A 20,864-nucleotide genomic window follows, 5' to 3' on the forward strand; every position below is an offset into this window, starting at 1 on the left:
CGGGACGCCGGGGCGACAACGGGGCTTTGGGACGAAAGCCAATCAGAGGAGACGGGGGGTGGGCTCAGACAATCGGAGGCCGCTGTATTGACGGGCAAGCCAATCGCGGGCTGAGCAGACGGGGCGCCAGCCAATCGGGGCGCGGTAAGGGAACAAAAGGGGCTTTCCAAGCTACCGGCCCCTTTCCTGAGAACAATTTCACATGACGCAACGGTTGGAGGAAGAGGTTTGCGAACCGTAGCTGCCGCCGCCATTTTGTGAGCGCTGAGACTGAGTCGGCGGCGGCCGAAGGAGCAGCAGCACAGACGGCAGCACCACAACTAGCGGGAGCCGCAGCCCGGAGGATGCGGTAGAGGAGCCCAGCGGCAGCGGCGGGGGGGGCGGCATCGCTCGGCGGCGGCGGCGGCAAGGGGATCGCGGGGAGGGGGCTCTCGGTCGGTGGGTCGGGTCCTGGTGCGGGCCCCGGTCGGAGAAGCATGTCGGCCCCGGAGAGCAGCGCTGGTAGCAGCGAGGCCCGGGAGGACGCGTGCCGCGATTACCAGTCGTCGCTGGAGGACCTGACGTTCAACAGCAAGCCGCACATCAATATGCTGACCATCCTGGCTGAGGAGAACGTGCCCTTCGCCAAGGACATCGTCTCCCTGATCGAGGCGCAAATCGCCAAGGTTTTTATATTCCACCGACTACTACTCCTACCTATACTGCTGGGGGGACCGGCCGGGGCAGCGGGCTAGGGCGGCCTCGGGGGTTCAGGAGGAAGGGCGTGGGGGAGACGGCCTGCTGAGCAGCGCGGGAGGAGGCGGGCAGCGGCGGGGTGGCAGGAGGAGGGTGGAGGGACGGGGCGGGCAGAGGCAGCGAAGCAGGGCCGGGGTGAGAGGGCTTTAGAGACGGGGAGTGGGGCGAGAGAGAGGGAGAGACTCGGAGGGAAGCAGTGGGCCGGATGGAGTGAGGAGGCCAGCGGCGGGAGGGGTATAGCTGGGCCCCGGAGGCGGGGGGGGAGGGGGCGGCGAGTCTGGGAGGTTCAGGGGACGTGGAGGTAGTGGAGGAGGGGGTTTACCGATGTGGGGCGAGCAGAGCTAGGGAGCAGGATTTGAACGGAGTTTGAGGGTGCCGGGGGTTCGGGGTAGGGTGGGGAGCGCCCCGGCGGGGGCAGTGGGGAGAGGGCCAGCAGGCTGGGGTCGCCGGGGGGGGAAGCAGGCGGAGGAAAGCGTGTGTGAGGTGGGATCAGGGAGCACGGGGCGGCACGTCGGGGGCTCCTCCTTTCATCGCTAAGGCTGCTGCTGCTTCTTCTACCCTCCACCCCATAGGGAGCAGGGGACTCGAGGGAGGGGAACAGCCCCCGCACCACCCTGTTGGTAGTAGGGGGGGGGAGGGTTTGGGGCTCGCCCCACCACAGCTCTGGGAGGGCAGCGTGGGTCCCGGTTTAAGCCCCGTGTAAATATCAGACACAACATGGCGGCCTGGCAGTGACTGGGCAGCAGCACCTCGCCCTTGTAGCTGGGTTTTCCCCTACATGGAGCCAGTATTCGGTGTCTCGAATCTGGTGTCTAAATCCTTGCATTTAGCGATTTCGACAGTAGGTGAATATTGCGATCGTTAGAGAGAGCCCGACTGGGAGATTTTGTGAATCTGGGTGTTTTCGGGGGGGAGAGGGGGGGCGGGGGTAGCTTAAAGGAATGAAAATAAGGTTAAGTTTATAGCACGCAAATTGTCCATTTCTGAAGGGCTAAATCTAATGACTTCTAAGTATCAGTTAAGATAAGGCTACCTTCCCAGTGCGGTCCCTGTGAGATACTCATTTTGGGGGGTGGGCACCCTTATCTTCCAGAAAAGTTTGTGGGTGAAAAGTGATCATCTGTTTCGGATAGAGAAGTGTGTGTGGTGGTGGGGGGGGTTGTTTTGCTCTGCCTGATTAGAGAAAATTCTGTGGGCTTGGGCTAATACGTTTGGATTTCAGGTGATTTGTGCCCTGAGTAACGCTAGTGTTGTGTGTGTGTTTAATTTGTTTTGGCTAGGTAAGTTTATTGGTTGAGAATGGGGAAGAAGAAATTCTTCCTGACTGTAGAAACTGCAGCAGCCTGTAGGATCCTAACATGGCGTCTGAGGCACATGATATAAAAAGAAGGGAAAGAGGAGGCTCCCTCTGAGCCCAACCCAGGCAGTTGCTGACATCAGTCAGCCACAGCACATGGATGAGGGGGTTACAGCACCTTTTTAACAAGAGCATTTTGTAAGAAAAGGGTTCTTCTTTCAGTCCCCCCCTATTCGTGCCAGTCACCCCTCCCCCGTTGTTTCCCTGCTCCCTCTGATCTCAGGAGTTGAAAGGCTTTTTTCCTTTGGCTTTAAGTCGTGGTTTATAATGGTGAGAATTGTACTGTCTAATGATGGGGAGGGAAGGATCACTTATTTAATCTATCTTTCTATCAATGCAGGATGGCTTTTTAGTGTTCCACAGACCTCTTGGAGTCTAGTTTTAAAAGCTGCCAGTGGCTGAGTTTTGCCATTCCTTGGGGAGGCGACCTCGTAATCTTAATAGATCTCACCATTATATCTCCTAAAGGGCAGTGGATGTGTATATAATGATTTGTGATAAATATCAATGCTGTCAATTATTTTTTTTTTTCATTTCTGGGTGATTTAGAGCCTGCCCTGAAGTGTGTTTTTTTTTTTTTTTTTTAAAGCTGTCTTAAATCCTGTATCAATGGTTAGTTTTGCCTAGTTACTGTTTGTGACTGTGGTTTATTCAAGGCAAGTTTTTAGTAGTTTCTTGGAAAGTGATCTCCTTTACTAAGCCACTTTTAAAAAGTGTTGCCTGGAGACAGTTTGTTTAGTGTAAAACTTGAGTGGTCTGCTTTACGTTTAATAAATGGTTCTGAAATGTGTGACTGGTATTATAAAACTTGTAAATAAAACGTGTGAAATATGTATTTGTCTTTTTATTTACCATTGTATAGTGCAGAATTTGTTTCCAAGACCCATTTTGTATACAAGGTTGGTTTTGGTGGGTTTTTTTTAAAAAAAAACAAATTTTTGCACAAGTTTGACTTGGGGTTCGATTGCCAGATACGGTTTTAAACATGAAATATTTTAGGAAACCAATAAAAGAGCCACACATTTCCAACAATAGCTTTCCTACGTTATTTGAAGGAACAGTGGGATTTCTGTAATGAAGTCTTTAATTTTATGCTGATGAGCTCAGAGTTAGTGTTCTGGTGATTATGCGGCGCCTCCCTGCCTTTTGGTTTCTGTCGTGGGCATCCTTCTTGCTAGGGGATACTGTAGATCGCCGGAAAACAAAATACATTCAAGTTTGAGATTCCCTTTTGTGGTTATTGGTATATGTGCTAGAAACCTTGACATAATAAACATTTCCAGAAGAGAAGACTTAAATGTTCCAACTGCATTTTAAGTCGTGGTTCTTTAAAATATGACACCTGAGTATTCTGTATTTGAAGCAGAGTACACTGCTAAGCTTCTAATTCTGTGCCGTAGTTTGAAGTAGGCTCCCTTCCTAGATGGCAGTGCTTCTGTGTATGATTACTTCTAACTGTCACTTTCATTATGCATCAGACAGTTAACCTGTTACAGTGCTTTTGCTACTAAATGATTCCCCAGCATTGCAAACTTGAAGCTTAGCTGAGTGTAGTGAGGTAATTCCATCCACTGGTGAAATGGAAGAAGGTAACATGCGATGGCAGTAGTTCTTGGGCATAGGTACTTCTGAGACTTTGTTTCCCTAACAGCTGACTTAAAAAGTCAGAAATGGTGCACTGTCATTTTTTATCAGCCCTTAGAGTGGTGTTTTTAATGTGCCATTGTGCAGACTGCTTTAAAGAAGAAACCAGTATTCCACAGTCACTTTATTATCAGGTAGCTGTTGACCCCATAGTCTTTGATTTCTGAGACTAGAGAGGTGCCTTTACTCTAACACTGTTGCATATTAGGTTGTTTACAGCTGAGTTTAACGTCATGGTGTAAGATAGGCTTGTAATGTGCTGCGAGTAGTTTTAGCTAACTTTACTGTGTTTTCCTGTCTTTTTATGTACAAAATACACCACCTGCCTGTTTTTTCAATATGTTTAAAGGCAGTGACACGCCACCACCCCCTCCCCCGCCCCAACTAACAAGGAATTCTGCCCTCTTCAGAATTGTTTCAGGTCATGGTAAATTAATACACATTCAAATTGTGAGGAAACATTGTGATTTACCCATATAAAAGTATTGTTGACTCAGTGCCCTTTTGTGAACCACCTTAAAAGGGAAAGAATTAAATCTAAAATTGTAAAGCAAGTGCACTTCCACACACTTGTCTGGACGATGGGGCTGCGAAGTAAGGCGTTACTTAACCTACTAGCCTATCCTGTTTAAAAATGAGCAGTGAGTGAAGTTATTCTGGTTTTATCCTGAGCTTACCGGATGGTGAATGGGACTTAAAGTATTACAAGTGGATGCGCTTCTAAGGGGATCATGGTCAACACACAGCTTGTGGTGGTGTCATTTCGTGTTGACCTCCTCAACAAGTTTGTGTACTTGCTGATGTTTTCTGGAACTTTGCTGTGCCTTCTGCTTTGTGAAAGCCAATGGTGGGCATTAAAATCACCTTGATCTGGGCCAGTAGTGTTTTGTGTACATTAGAGTGTCACCACACTTGCATTACACAAACTTGCTACAAGTTTTGAAAATGGACTTAAAAAAACAACCACAAAAATCAACAAAACCCAAGTCGTCTACTTGTAGCAAAGATGTGTCCAGAGTTTGAAGACTCCCTTCTGTGAAAACGGTGGTTGCAGTTCCTGAGCTTGTCTGTGCTTTTACCTGGTCGACTAGATGGTTTGAGTTTTCTGGATTTTGAACTTTGTTCTGACGACGTTTTTGTGTGCACTCTGGAGATCTGAACTGTTGCTATCTGCAAGTGCCAAGAGAGGATGGGACTTCTTGCTACATCTGTTTGGATTGGATTACAGTGACATAGTTGCGACGTATTCTGTGTGTAGTTTATGAAAAGACTCTGATACTCGACGTATAATCTACAGCTACAGAAGTTCACTAGTTTGGGCTGTTTGCCAGAAGTCTGATTTGTTTTCTGTGAAATCGAGAAAAACAAGCATTCAGGAGGCTTGAGTTATAAACTATTTTTTTTAGAAGTTCCTTGAAGTGCTAACGATGGTTTCCTGCTAACTTAAAAGTTACTTTCTCAAGTGGGTTTTGAAAGGTTACACTCAGTACACTAGCAGCAATCCTGTCTTGTGGGCTTCTTTTTTCTTTTTTTTTTTTTATTTTTTGCCTTTTTCCAAAGCTTGATACACAAACAAAATAACCTAAGGTGATCTTTTTTTGTGTGATAGACCCACTGCATTATACTTTGAACGGAGTATCGATTTTCCAGATTAAGTTTTTGTATAAACAAAAAAATCCCAAGCCAAATCCCTTGGTGTTTATAGTGGCAACCAAAAAGAGAGGTCTGTATTTCTGGGATTGGTAATCCCTTTATTTAAAAAGCTTAAAATGTGTTTTTGTGGTACTAAACTTTTCAGTTTCTTCTTATTACTCCAGGCTCCTGCATCAGAGAAGCTACCCGTTATGTACCTTATGGATTCCATTGTCAAGAATGTGGGAAGAGAATATCTTACTGCATTTACTAAAAACCTAGTTGCAACATTTATTTGTGTATTTGAAAAGGTATATACACTTTCAGAAAAGTTCTGTATTCTAAGCAAAATTTGTTCCTGGTAAAACAAATATGTTTCAGGTTTGGGTTTTCTTGGGTGGTAAACTATACAAATTGATTATTTCTTATAAATCTCAGTACTGTACCTATACTGTGGAAGACTATTTCTGCTGCTATCAAGCATGTCAGTTTCATGTTAGCTTGAAAGATGCGAAGTCTTTAGTTAATGTGGTTCATAAAGTTCTGTAATGTTCCTATCCAGGCAAGATTTTACTAACAGTATTTTGGCTAATGATTGCTTACCTGGATGGACTTTTTGTAATGTATAGACCAATTAATTATGAATTACTGGTTTATTTTTAAGATAGTAAATAGTCTTCATGCCAAAAATAGACAGAGAATCAGTTTCTTGTGGATTTCCCAGAGCTGTTCTCTCCTGTAGTTAAGATTGTCTGATTTACCTTATTTGTGATGTGCAAAATGAGTGCTTAAACTGTCAAGAGCGAATAGCACTGACACCTGATTCTCTCCTGGTGGTCTGTGGTTTGGGGGGGTGGGGGTGAGGACAGCTAGGCGGGGGAAGGGCCTTAGAATGTATCGCTGTATTACATTACAAGTATGTGTTTTAATTTCATTCAACATTGAAAACTGCTGCCGTATCTTCTAATTTTTGTGCTTTAAACCCAGTGAAGTCATTGCGTGTATTCCTCAGTAAGAAAGTCAGATTGAAGTCCAGGTTTTGAATGGCTGGACTTGAATGGGTTTAAGTTGGATCAGGAGTGAAGGGTTAACTTCTGTGGTTTTCTGTATGCTATAAGGAAGTGGCATCTTGTATGAACGAGACGAATGTAGCTTTTGCATATTTATCATTACATATCAGTGAGGATCTGAGATCCCAGTGTGCTTTATATATGGTTTTCAGATGTAAAACGCATGGTGAAATCAGGAATAGATTGTAATAATGACCATAGAAAACTTAAGAACTGCTGTGTGTAGAGTAGATAGATAGGGAAGCAGGCACTTAGTTTTTTTCTTCAGTGTTAAACTGTAGATGTTCTTTTACTGAATTACATTTAATGTTGCAGGCTGAAGCTCTAGATAACAACTAATTTTCAGTTTTATAGGTTAGCTGTCTACTAAGCTAATTAGAACTATTTAATTAATATGTATTAATTGTGTAAAGTGGCAGTCACTTAGATTAATTGGTCATGTTAAAAGATGACAGAATTCCAGCACTGACGTTGTTACAAATTTTTTTTTTATCAGTAAATGTTCACTAAGGCATCTTTAGAAACGTCATGAAGTCAGGAGCACTTGCTCAGTCATTTCTGCACATTTTGCAGTGAACTTCATACCCTCAGTAAAAGTACAGAATTGTATAGAGGCACACCCCCCATACCCCCACCCCCTCCAGTAGCTAAGTATGAACTAATTTGTTGAAGTTCCTGCTTTTCCCTGAAAGAACCTCCAAATTTTTGAGACTGTTCTGTCTTGCTGTAATGTCTTAAAAATAAAACTGCAGCAAACCCCATCTATTTAGTCAATTATTTAATTGGGATATTGACAGTAGGATATTGACAGTAGGACAGCTGCATATATTTTGTCCTCAGATGTTTTTCATTTATAAATTGAACTACTCAAGTTATGGTGAATTAAATTTTACTTCACTATAAATTCCTAACACCTGTCATGAGATAATCCAAACTAATTGTTTCTGAAGGATAAAATGGGCACTGGTCCTACGAGTACACTTGATCTGTGGCTCACAGATAGGTCTAATTTTGCAGCTGAACTGAAATATGGTTAACTTCATTGTAGCTAACCCCTTTTATTACATTTGTTGGAAAAAATTCCTTCATTGACTAAACAGCTGAGCAAAACACCTTTTCTGTTCACAAAGTTTGTTTTCTGACTTGTCATTGTTATATTCCATTCAGCACAAACACTGGAATAATGTATTGTCTCAGAGGCTGTTGCCTTTCAGTATTTCTGTTACTGTATTTTTTTCCACAGAAATTGGGCAAGTAAAATGAGAATTTTGGTAATGGAAAATTTGCAAGAAAATTGTCAGAGAATGGTAATAACAAAACCTTCAAATGGCCTTGAAACAACAGTTCCACCTTTGAGGTTCTGTTACTGGTTCTGTTGGTATAGATCTATGATCTGCACTGTGTAGCAAGTTCAATGTGTTAAAATGGCAAACTGCTGATAGGAAAGGATGGCAAACTGCTGATAGAAATAGGAAAGAAATGAAATATTAAGTTCTACAGAAAAGATTAAGAAATTGTTTTATATTAACTTAACAAGCCATAGAATTGTTTTATTGTTTTAGGTGGATGAAAATACTAGGAAAAGTTTATTTAAATTACGCTCCACATGGGATGATATTTTTCCTTTGAAGAAACTATATGCACTTGATGTCAGAGTCAACTCATTAGATCCTGCTTGGCCAATTAAACCTCTGCCCCCAAATGTGAATACTTCTAGCATCCATGTGAATCCTAAGTTTTTAAATAAATCGGTAAGTTTTTATGCCTACTGTAAGAACAGATGGTAATATGTGTAGTTTTCATTGTTTGTTTGCTGCTTTTTGACAATGTAGTATATTAAGAGTGAAGTATCTGGGCTTTGTAGTCAGGTAAGAGGAATTTCTGAATTCAGAATACTTGATGGGTTTGGTTTTTTATATTTCAAAACTGTATTCTGTATTTTGGAACATTCATGGATTTATATTAAATGATGTACACCTGTCACAGCAGGCAAATTCTAGTGAGACAAGAGTTTTAAATTGTTTTAGTTACATTTTGCATTTTAAAAATGCAATTTCTAACTACTACACAACTAAGTCCCAGTACTGATCATGATGACAGTTAAAGGAGATGGAGTTAGTTGATTCCATCACTATTTTAAACTTAAATTTTTTTAATTCTGTTTTTAGCCAGAGGAATCTTCTGCACCTACCTCTGCTGTCACTTCTGGTGCCTCTACTCCTCCAGCTGTTCCTGAAATACAAAAGAATTTGACACAGGAGCAATTGATAAGGCAGCAATTGCTTGCAAAGCAAAAGCAGTTGTTAGAACTTCAGCAAAAAAAATTAGAGCTGGAGCTGGAACAGACTAAAGCACAGTTGGTGAGTAGGATAGTTGATCAAACCTTATAGTTGGGTCTGACTTTCTTTTGGGTAGTACTTACCTATACTGGTAAATGTAGTACATGATTTTTTTCCTCTCGTTAGACAAGTGTAGCTATTTTAGGACTGGAGCAGTGCAAGATGATGTGGGGTTCCTGAACAGTATTTGTTATTTAAAAACCTTAAGAATTGCACTCTTATGTCAACGTAAAAAGAAAAAAAAATGAAGTTCTTGGGTTTTTGTTCTTACCTCCAAAATGATGCCTACTTACGGTCCTCATTTTCCTCTTATGGGTCACAGCAAGCCAGGCTTTTTCAAATACAATTGCTGTCACAGAGCGAGGAAGCCTGATTGTTGGAAACAAAGTCAGTTTCCTCAGGTCAGATTGGTTAGATGCTACTGTCTGAAGATGGTGGTTAAGCTGTATTGTTTTATAATATCTTGCTGCATTGGTAATTGATCATACCAAAATAAAGCTTCTTTGAAGTTTAGAAATATGAAAATTGTATCAGATAACTTGGCAGCTTAGTTGCCTTGAGCGTGTGAAATATAGGAAAACTAACACTGTAATGAGAACATGTGCCTTAGTTACATATTCTGCAGTATTGACTTTGTAGTACTGATTCTGCATTATATTTGAATTTGATCTTACGGTAGTGCAATATTTTAATGCTTGTAATTGGCAATTAATGGGTCATTTTTTATTAAATGGCTGAATCACCTAACATTCAAGAAATTTCTATATATAGTTTTCGTTTCAAGACAGAGTATGAGCATTCCAGGGTAGGAGTCAATTTGTCATGCAGATTAATGCTGTTTTCTATTTCAGGCTGTATCTCTTAGTGTTCAGCAAGGATCATCTACTATAGCTTCAGTTCCAGCACCTTCCAAGCAACACATGTCTCCCACACCTCATATGACAGTTAAATCACCTCATCAGACTGCTGTGCAATCCGAAAAAAACAAACCATCCCCAAGTCCTCCACTTCATGACATGAAAATAGTAAATAGGGATCCTCGACTTAACAGGATGGCTCAACATTCTTCTCATGCTAAAGATCAATCTCACAGGAAAGAATTTCCACTGAACACAACTGGTCAGTCTGATACCAAGGCAAACAGAACAACACAGGCTGAAAAACAGAACTCAACAAAGCCAGAAAAATTGAAAGCAAGTGAAAAAACACAGAAGAAAGAGCTTGACCAGTCAGAAGCAAAACCTAAATCACCATCCCCTTTGAAAAATAAGCTGCCCAATACTAAAGATACTAAAACCCAGGAATGTGAAAGCACAAAAGTATCTGAAATCAGTAAACGGGATCCAAGACTGAAAAGACATCTTCAAGATAAGTCAGAGGGCAAAGACGAAGAGGTGAAAGAAAAAAGGAGAAATACAGAGAAAAAAGAAAAAGAGGAACATAAGACGTGTGAACACAGGCCAGCAGGCAGCAGAAATAAAGTAATTAATGGTGCTGTTCAGAAACAAGACACGACTACAGAAGACTCAGAAAAACAGGGTGGAAAACAAGGGAGATCAAGTAATAGAAAACGGTCACGATCACGCTCTCCTAAGGCACGGTCACCATCTACGCATTCTCCGAAAAGACGAGAGAGGAGATCACCCAAGAGACGACTTAGGAGTTTATCTCCTACTTCATCAACTCCTAAAATTGGAAAGATACGTCCAATAGGCCCTAAGCAGTCTCATGTTGAAGAAGGCACACCAGTGGCAAGAGACGAAAGAAATTCTAATAAGAGAAATGTTAAACAAGAGGTGCGAGATCCAAGGAGAGTGAAAAAAGCCCAGGAAGACAGGCCCCAAGAAACAGCAAGCCAGCATTCTACAAAAGCTGCTCCTGATCCAAAGGAGAATGCAGAAAACTGGCAAGGATCCAAATCAGGCAAGAGGTGGAAATCTGGTTGGGAAGAAAATAAAAAGTAAGTTACCATCTTTTTTTAAACACCTGTTTGAAGTCAGTGGAAATTCTGCTGCTGACTTGAGAATAGTCAGCTTTGCAGTTCTGTGGCACTGTGCAGTTCATTAAAATCAGTAATTTATGTCTTCTCACGCAATATGGAAATGATGCATACTTGGATTGTAAGGTGGTGGTGATGTTTTGGCGTGATCAGTTTTAACAGGGTTGTAACAGTTATGTCCTAAACAAAGAAGTAATTGTAGTTTAAATGTATTGCTTTCAGCTCACAGCAGAATGAAGAACACCAAGCACTTGGTAAATCCCCTCACCAAAGACACCGGGAAAACTGGCCTGCTGATAAAGGAATTTTATCACCCCGAGCACCAAAGCAGCAGCATCGGTTAAGTGTGGATGCCAATTTACAGATTCCCAAAGAGTTGACATCTGCAAGCAAGAGAGAATTACTTAAGAAGGTAATATAAACAAATGTTAATATTATTCATAGAATACACTTCATAGAATTGTCCTGGGTATAGTTTGCTTTTCTTTTCGGAAGTCTAAACTTGTAACTTCATATTACAGGCCAATGAACGCTTAGCATCTGGTGAAATAACACAAGATGAGTTCCTCATGGTAGCTCATCAGATCCGACAGCTGTTCCAGTATCAGGAAGGAAAGCATAGATGTAACATCTGGGATAGCCCTGCAGAGGAAAAATGTGGTTTGAAAAAGAAACCTCTTCTGTCGGATGCAGAGCTAACATATTATGAACATAAGGCTAAACTGAAAAGAACACAAGTTCAGCATTCGTTATCAAGGCTTGATCTCTTGGATCCGGATGATATTTTGGATTATCATATACCTGATGCATTGCTTCCTGGAATAGAATGTGAGCAAGCAAAAGCCAAGCGTGGAGTACAGTTTGACAGAAAAGAGCCATTTGGAGAAAGATCAAGGAGACACTCTCCTGTAAGTGGCACTAATAGACCTTTTGCTGATAACGTCCCATCACTTGAGAGTCGACGAAGACTTGAGGAACAGAATGCTACTAAAGGAGCAAGAGGTTCTAAGAACTTTGATCCTTATGACAGCTGGGGAGAATCAGATGAATTTAGAGATGCTCTCAGACAACAGGGGAAGAGCACAACAGAGTTCCAGAAAATAGATGGTGATGCAATCTGCAGATTTGATAATCGTGAAGACAGACAGCTTCTTGGGCAAGCTGGTATGTCCTTCTGCTTTATTTTACATCTGGTAAATAATTGGAAACATTTCAGTGAGTTTTTTCTGGTTTATTCTGTGTTTTTTTTTCCAGGTGTTCGAGAAGAGGCAAGATCACCATTCAGTGAACGTTTCAAAAGAGCTAGGTATGATGATCCGGAGAAAGCACCATTTCCGGAAGGTTCAGGATCAAGATTTGGAGGCATTGAAGCAAAGCAGAGGATAAGTGCACTAATGGAAGACAGACCTCTATTTGATGGGACACCTAGACAGGCTGCTGCAAGGGTTGGGGTAGATGGACAAGGAAGTCCTTTTGTTGATGGTCCCGCTGCTGGTTCAAGTTCCAGAATTGATGGGCCACCTGGACAGGCTGCTATGAGATTTGAGGGGTCTTTGCTGGGGACAGGTGTATCTCAGTTTGATGGACCGCTGGCAGGAGCAGGGGGAGCTGGAGCCCTAAGATTTGATGGCCCGCCAGGGCAGCTGGCAGGAGCCCTAAGGTTTGAAGGACCACCAGGACAGGTTGGTGGAGGAGGCCCACTGAGGTTTGAGGGACCTCTTGGGCAGATAGGTGGGCCATTGCGGTTTGAGGGGCCTGCAGGGCAGCCTGTAGGTGGTCCTAGATTTGAAGGACCTGGAGTTGGTCTGAGGTTTGAGGGTCCCCGTGGTCAGCCTTCAGGTGGCCTCAGGTTTGAGGGACCTCATGGTCAACCTATGGGGCCTCGAGGTCAGCCAGGGGGTGGTCTCAGGTTTGAGGGACCCCATGGTCAGCCCTTGGGGCCTCATGGTCAACCAGGGGGTGGCCTCAGGTTTGATGGGCCACACTTGCAGCCATTGGGGCCACATGGTCAACCTGGAGGTGGCCTAAGATTTGAGGGGCCACATGGTCAGCCTATGGGGCCACATGGACCATCAGGTGGCGGGCTCAGGTTTGAGGGGTCACATGGACCGTCAGGTGGTGGGCTCAGATTGGAAGGACCACATGGTCAGCCAGGTGTAGGTCCAAGGCTGATTGATGGACCAGTACACCAGGGGGCTGGTGGACTTCGATTTGATGGTCCTCTGGGTCGGGCTGGTCCGAGGTTTGATGGTTGTCATGCAGCTGGATTTGATGGTCAGCCTGGACAGCTGTCTCTCTTGCAAAGATTTGATGGGATTCATGGACAGCCTGGCCCAAGATTTGAAAGGGCACCTGGGCAACAGGTGCAACCACGATTTGATACAGCCATACCTCAAAGATTTGATGGACCGCACCAGCCAGCCTCTAGATTTGACTTGCCCCTTGGCCTTCAAGGTGCACGTTTCGAAAATGTAGCTAACCATCCTGCCTCAAGACTAGAAGTGTCACCGTATGGACAAGGTGGTCCATTTGTTGAACATCCCGGCCAGAGCTACAATGGACCATCTCACGGGATGCAGTTCCAGAGACCTGATCTCTTTGATGCTTCGCCTGGACCAAACTTCAATGGGCCAGCTGGCCCAGGAGCACAGAATTTCCCGTTGAGAACAGCTGGACATTACTTTGATGAAAAAGGTCTTCAGGGTCCTCAATATGGAAACTTCAATAATATGCCAATGGGAAGTAATCAGGTAAGAACTGATGGCATTAAATGGTTTGCTTGCTGAAGTAATTTTGTGTGGAGCATTAGCAGTTTTTCGTCCTCTGAAAATTGAAGATGTTTCTGAAGAGCTGGCAGACTGGGAGCTGGTTTCAAGCTAAAGTCATCCTCCTTCAGTAGTTTCTAGATAATTTAAGAAGGACATGCATTGCTATTTTTAAAAGAATCTTATTTTTACAAAGTAAACGAAATAGTGGATCTTCACAATCACTTTGTAGCTTAGAATATGACCCTGAAATGAGTATTTTTAACTTGAAAACAAAACTAAGTAATTGGAGGCTTGTGGTTTTGTAAAACTTGCACAAAAGTGAATTCTATAGAATTCTTTATAAAGCATGGGACATATAATGTAAATTGATATACATGTTTTATTTTTTAAAGAGGGGTAGAATTAGAATGGACCAAAATAATTCTGTTGTCTTTTTGCAGCAGTGCAGCTGGTGAGAAGCCATGTTTAAAGAGATACCCATTACTTGGGGGAATTGAGAAAGATACGGACTTTGTTGAGCTACAGTCTTTTAAAATTCTCTTGGCACCAGTGTGCTTTATGAGTTCAGTTGCCTTAGGAGTTGCCTGTTGGAAATACTCTCTTTAAAAAGGGGCAAATGATACTCTAAATCAGTGGAAACTATGTCGTTTCTTTTAGTAGATTAGAGACTGTAGAGAGCATTTTTCATTGGGGGGATAATAATTGAACATGAAGAGTTAACTGATTGTATCAAAGCAGGTCATATGTCCTGCTAACCTCTAATGGGACAAAACAAGTTGTAAATCCAGAAAGTAGCCAACTAGTGACACCGCCCCCCCCCCCCTTTTATTACAACTGTGTTAAGCTTCAGATATAAAAAATTTTTTTACTGTAGCTAGTTTGCCCAAAAATCCTCCTTTCAAGATGCGTTTCGTGTAAGTGGATACTATTTTAGTTCTTAAGATAATAATTAATTGTGGCATTTGTTAATAGACATACACTGTTTTTTCCAGGTTTTTTCTGATGAGCTCTGATTTGGTGAACAAGAGCAATTTAAAACAAAGTATTAAATTTGGAGATGTGGTTTGAAGGCTTGATAGGTAGAAAAAAAGGTGATACATTTTAATTTAAATGTTAGGCAAAATGAGTATGTGTTCTGAATTGTTTCTAGTGGAAAATCAAAATGAGGGAAAGGCCATGTAGTAATTTGTGAACCTCTCAATACCAAAATGATGTGGATCACTCCTGGAAGGAGTTAAATACGAAATAAAAAAAAATGTATAATTGCATTTTATACAAAAAATACTTAAGTGTTTACTTTCACAGGTTTCTCTCATGTCTGCTCAACCAGGGCCTTATGGACAAGGTCAACAGTATTTGCCAAATCCTGGAAGTTTTGTTCAGAACCCTACAGGTATGTAACAAAATAATTAACCTCCTTTTATTTCTTTTGGGTGGTTCTGTTTGTTAGTGGTCACACAAATTACCCTTTTGTAATGTCCTTGTGTACTTGGTCTGTGTGACCCTAAGGGAAGCTTCCTCAGTGAGGTGACCATAGATGTGGTTTTTGTAGTACCTTCATCTTTTTAGGGGTTTCGCTCAAACGGTGAAGGCTTTCATTAACTGCATGGGTTTGGTATGTAGTTGCACAAAAAAAAAAAAAAAAAAAAAAAAAGTAGTAAAAATTTAGTCTGCTTTTCTGGAAGGCACCAGTCTGTAGGTCTGGCTTGCATTTGCCAGAGTGTGTAAACATAGTTAAGTATATGAGTGATGAGTAATGAAAGGCTTCTAAAAAGTTACAAATGGTTAAAGTAGGTAATGAAGTAGGATAGTCTTGGTGAAATATTTAAGCATAAAGTAAGGAAAATACTGCATTTCAATAAACTCTATCCAGTAGAAATCTGTGTATGGGCAACCAGCTTAGGTAGCAATTGTGAGAATGTGAAATACATTGTGAAAGAAGCTGTTGCAAGGGAAGAAGTCAGGCAGGGACTAGACATAAAGCAAAGAGGGTTGGTAAATAATTTGAAATAAAATTGAAGAAACAGGAAGCAGAAGGAAAAGCATGTTGTGAAATGTGCTGATAAAAGCAAAGTAAATTTCTGATGCTAACCTTCTGTCTCCTTGAATGTCGATGTTATTCCCCAGGAGCCCTTCCACATTCATATCCTGATAACCACCTTGGACAGCTTGATGTCAATGAATTGTTTGCTAAACTGCTGTCAACCGGGATCCTCAAACTGTCAAAAACTGATTCCACTTCAGCACGTATGTAGATCCGTTGTGTTCTAACTGCTCAGTTTATCCACAGCTGAAGTGTAAATCTAAGTATAAAAAATACAGTAAACTTCTGCATGTTTTTTGAAGCTGAACTTTGTTTGGGGGAAGGAATTTAAGGAATTTGGTGCATAGGATGGAGTGAATTCTTAGTATCTTGTTTAATTTGTACACTTCAGCTATCCAGAGCAGTCTGTGTTGTCTTTAGTGTTGCGCCTCGGTAACTTGTTCTTGATTGTAGTTGGATTCTTACTACTTTCTGAAGTATTTCTGTCTGTGAAGACTGAATTTCAATGCCAAAGACTGAGGTGACATACTGTTTTCCTAAACTTAAATTCTGAGTAACCTACAGTATCTTGTGTGCTTTCTTATAGTGATGTTAGAAGATAACCGACTTAGCTATTGCACACTTGTATTCTAGCATAGTCAGATTGTATTTATTAATATTTGAATAAAATAACTTTCAGAAGCATGTAATTTCTTTCTGACGTACTGAAATTTTGATAAATATCTTTATCCTTTCTAGAAGTGAATGAAACATCAGCCCAGCCAGCTGCTGAAGAGGAAGATGATGACCAGAACGAAGATCAAAATGTTCCAGACCTCACTAACTTCATAGTTGAAGAACTTAGACAGTGCGTATAGAACTCTCGCTAACTTCACAGTTGAAGAACTTAGTGCGTATAGAACTGAGTTTACAGTGCAGTAGGAATGATGACATGGTAGTATCTAGATAGTTAATCCAGGACAGCTGAGAGCTTTTGGTAGTATCTAGATAGTTAATCCGAGACAGCTGAGAGCTTTTGCAAGGTTATATGTCACTTTGTGACTAAGGGAACTGCAATTTTTTATGTTAGCCTTGGAGAATTTGAGAGAGGAAAAAGAGGGAAAATTAAGCTGGGAAAACTATCTTTATGCAAGTTGCATGTTGTTAATCAGTAAGGTTGCGATATGTATTGGAAGTAAGTGTTTCTTCCTTTGTTACTACTAAATTTACCACCTTTGTGGTAGTTTCCAAAACAGAGCCAAGGGCAGGCATTGCCATTTCATGCACTATTAGCTGATGAAGCTCATAGGCACAAGACAACCCTAGTGTGTTTCTCATAAATAGTTCATAGCAGCCCATTGTTTGTTATTTCAATGTTTCAATTAATTATGTTTTGAAAATCAGGAAGAATTAAGCTATATTGTGTGCTTTAACCTTGCAGTTAGATTTGTGCTTTTCCTCTAATCTTGTGGGCATATGAAACATCTTAGTGAGAAAATTCTTAACTGTTTCTTTTCAAAGAAATCTTAAGACTTTCCTCCCCCCCCCCCTTCCTTTTTGTAGGCGCTATGATAGTGTTATAAATCGACTGTACACTGGAATTCAGTGTTACTCATGTGGAATGAGATTCACTACTTCACAGACAGATGTTTATGCAGATCATTTGGACTGGCATTATCGTCAGAACAGGACAGAAAAAGATGTTAGCAGAAAAATTACACACAGAAGATGGTACTACAGTTTAACAGTAAGTAATGCAGTATGTGACTTGATAAATTACAGGCCAGATTCTGTGGTTTCCTTACATACCTGCTCTAGGATTGCAGTTGAAATTTACATCATCACAGGAGTTGGCCTTTGGTAAACAATGATGTCTTAGATAGATATTTCAAGTAGTTCTGAAATGCCTGTCAGAATACAAAAGGCAATTGTAATGGCAATTGTAAAAACAATAAACAGTTTGAAGCTATTTTTACTGTTTTCATCACACTGAGAATGGAATGGACATTGAAGGATAGTGGTTTTTCTGGAATAAGCTTTTTTGAAGTGTAACATTGTGAGAAAGCATGCACTGTGCTAATGCTACATGTGAAGAGCATTTCAGTTTTAATGAAGTAAGATCTATTAAATATGGTACTTCGGGAATATATTTTTTTTTCCTCTGAGATTTATTTTTTTAAACATTTCTAGCTATTTGTCAGTGTCTGTGTGAATGAAAACTTTTTCTTTAGGACTGGATTGAATTTGAAGAAATAGCTGATCTAGAGGAGCGTGCAAAAAGCCAGTTCTTTGAAAAAGCTCACGAAGAGGTTGTTTTGAAGACACAAGAAGCTGCAAAAGAGAAGGAGTTTCAGAGCGTCCCTGCTGGGCCAGCTGGAGCAGTTGAAGTAAGTTTCAGCTTGCTTTTTATTAGCCTAGATACTGAGAATCATCTAATACTTGAAAGAAGTTTACAGCATTCTTTCATACAGTGGGCTGTATATACACCACTTCATAGTGGTGTATAAATACCTCAAAGTAACCAGTAGTTACTGTTTGGTAGATGTGTTTTGGTAGATGAATTGATGTAGTAATCAAACACAAATGATGTTGGAATGACAATTTAGTTTTACATGCTGAACCCCTAAGACACTAGCTGCCAAGCCATGAAGGCCTTTGTTTTCATTTTGAAAAGTACCTTTTGTGCTTTGTCCCGAGTTGGTTATTTTGCACAGAAGTACTGAAAATGTTAATACTTCATCCAGAAGTTCTGTCTTTTTTAACTTGAGGCTCCAGATTAAGGGGAAGAGTGAAGATAATGCTGTAAATGAAATTAATAAAATCCTTGTACTGTTTTACATGACAGTAAAACAGTGTTAGGTTGTTACAAAGTGTTTTGCAGAGACTTCCTAGCTAAAAGGGCAAAGCTTACCTTTCTCAGGTGACAACAGTCTTCAAGGCTAGATGGTAATCATTGCTTAGTCTGCAGACTACACTCATTTTGATTAAGGTTTTCTAAAGTTATTTTTGAAGTGTAGAGGAAAGATCGTGTTGTAGTCTTAATGTATTTATCTTAATTTAAAAGAACCTTATTTGACAATAGGTTCTTGAAGTTCATGTGTTGAGTAAATTGTTGCAATAAGCATTTACCTCTGTTACTCCAATAACTTTTCAGAGCTGTGAAATTTGTCAAGAGCAATTTGAACAGTATTGGGACGAGGAAGAGGAAGAGTGGCACCTGAAGAATGCTATCAGAGTAGATGAAAAGGTGACCTCATCTTACTTAAATGTGATACTTAACAGTAAAAAACCTGAAGGATTACAGGAAAAAAAAAAAGTGAGGGCCAGGTGCTCTTTTCCTCCTGAGGGATTCCCATGGTAGTTTTCCTGGCTTCCTAGCACATAAATATCTTAATCTTTGGAAATGCATGAAGTCCTGGTATCATTAGCATTGGCTCACTAGCCTTCCCTTATACTGCAGTGCTAGAAAGGAGTGTTTCTATATATGGGTGTAAGTATTGGTTATTTCTGTATGCAAGTAATGCCTACCATTTACTGGGCTTCTGCATGATAACTAATCCTAAATACACACAGAATCTTTTCCCAGTTATATTTGACACTACAGTTGGTCTGCTCATACTGTTGTTTTTCTAGATAAATTGTGTGATGTTTAATTGACACTGTTCTGTTCATAACCAGTGATCCTGCTATAATTTATATATTTAAATGTATAACATTTCTTTTCAGATTTACCATCCATCTTGCTATGAAGATTACCAAAATGTAAGTGAATTCTCCTTCATGTTTTCTTTAAGCATTTTGCTTTCAGTTTGTTTGCTTGATCTCTTGACATTGCAGGGAGCAGATGTGTTGAGAATGTGTTACCCATTTCTCTTGCCTAAGATTCAAAGGCCTTGGGCATGGCAAGTTTATAATACAGAATTAGCTCTAAGTTTCTTGACATGCTGTACTGGGACAGCTTGTGCACCCTGCACAACCAAACCAAAACTGTGGTTTGAAAAACACGTCATGAGCTTACTGTAGAGTAACATGCGTAATCGTAGGAACTTGCAAAAATGGAGTAGATGGGTGTTGGGGTGTGTTAATAGCAGGGAATAGTTTATGGTAATGTGTTAAGCATTCCATCACTGGTTGGATGATACCTTTTCAAAGTAATTGTGAAAAAGTAATGCTATTAAAATAAATACCTGTTTTCTTAGGATCTTGATAAAGTAGAAGTTTGGATTTTGGGTGCCTCACCATCAGTGTGTTTGCATTTTGAAAAAGAGTAAAAAGGGGATAAGAAGCTAAAAATGGTTATTTAAATGTGTGTTAAAGCTGCATTGACTTTCACTTTGCAGACATCATCATTTGATTGCACACCATCTCCCAGCAAGACTCCGGCAGAAAATCCACTAAATATAGTGTTGAACATTGTTAAACAAGAAACACAGGAGTCCTGTGACTCACCTAAAGTCAAAGAAGAACCTGATGACACCCCTACTGCCTGTGCAGAAGAGAGCACACCTGCATCTACAGATATAAAAACAGAACCTGATGAGTCTGCTCAAACTGAGGTATGAACATTTTTTTACTGAAGAGATGCTGTGTGTTAACTCTGGAAGGCAAATACTTTTTATATGAAATAAAAACGGAGGCAGGGCCTCAACTACTGGTTAATAAATACATTTTTGTATTTGAATTTCTTATTGCCTGCACAGTTTCAGGTGTCATTGTGTGAAAGTTCTGTAGATGCGTGAAAATTTAATGGAATGAAATGGTATATGTAAAAATGTACAATTTTCACTTGTGGAAATGTAAATTATAAATAAAAGATATTTTTGCTATATATGGAGTGTAATGTTTATGCACACCATCAAATGAAGACAGTGTTTCTGTACTTTTTTCAGTTTAAATGGAACTAAAAACTTTTGCTCAATAACATTCAGAAAAATGAAAGCAAATAACTTCCTTCAGTTGTCCCATAGGTGGGTTATCAAGGGAGGCAGTGCAGGAACTTCTCAGACAGACAACCCTAAGTTTCTTTTCTTCTTAAACTTATTTGAACAAAATTTACATATCCAGAATTTAAAAAAAAAAAAAAGACAAAAAAACAAAACAAAACAAAGAAAACCAACAACAACAAAAAAAAACCACAACCAAAAAGACAGTTCTGGGTAGAAGGGGCAGATTTAACAAACCAACTGGAGTGCTTGATAGTGAACACAAGTGCCAACAAACAATTAACAAACCAGGATGCCTGGTAGTTAAGACTTTTTTTTTTTTTTTTTTTTCTCCATTAGTCAAACACCTAAGAA

The 20,864-nt window shown here is 40.6% G+C and overlaps 1 protein-coding gene across 2 annotated transcripts; it reads left to right on the forward strand.

Moving 5' to 3' along the window:
• Positions 1-74: 74 nt before the first annotated feature.
• On the forward strand, positions 75-20,395 carry PCF11 (PCF11 cleavage and polyadenylation factor subunit). Of its 2 annotated transcripts, none has more exons than XM_013295062.3 (16): positions 75-665; positions 5,554-5,679; positions 8,001-8,189; positions 8,607-8,798; positions 9,629-10,737; positions 10,999-11,188; positions 11,298-11,940; positions 12,031-13,526; positions 14,850-14,937; positions 15,672-15,791; positions 16,327-16,435; positions 17,131-17,314; positions 17,799-17,954; positions 18,722-18,814; positions 19,294-19,329; positions 19,908-20,395. In XM_013295062.3, the coding sequence occupies exons 1-16, from the start codon at positions 477-479 to the stop codon at positions 20,127-20,129; spliced, it is 5,142 nt and encodes a 1,713-aa protein (XP_013150516.1). In that variant the 5' UTR covers positions 75-476; the 3' UTR covers positions 20,130-20,395. The 2 variants fall into 2 exon arrangements, with proteins under 2 accessions (XP_013150516.1, XP_027635222.1); XM_027779421.2 differs by having other exon boundaries at positions 16,330-16,435.
• The last annotated feature ends 469 nt before the right edge of the window (positions 20,396-20,864 follow it).

Source organism: Falco peregrinus, chromosome 4 (assembly GCF_023634155.1).
Source record: "Falco peregrinus isolate bFalPer1 chromosome 4, bFalPer1.pri, whole genome shotgun sequence".
In the NCBI taxonomy this organism is placed as follows: domain Eukaryota; kingdom Metazoa; phylum Chordata; class Aves; order Falconiformes; family Falconidae; genus Falco; species Falco peregrinus.

Coding starts and splice junctions, on each gene's coding strand:
- PCF11 (XM_013295062.3), top strand. CDS start 477: ATGTCGGCCCCGGAGAGCAGCGCTGGTAGCAGCGAGGCCCGGGAGGAC. Junction 8,799..9,628: donor AACAGACTAAAGCACAGTTG/GTGAGTAGGATA, acceptor TTTCTATTTCAG/GCTGTATCTCTTAGTGTTCA. Junction 13,527..14,849: donor TGCCAATGGGAAGTAATCAG/GTAAGAACTGAT, acceptor TTACTTTCACAG/GTTTCTCTCATGTCTGCTCA.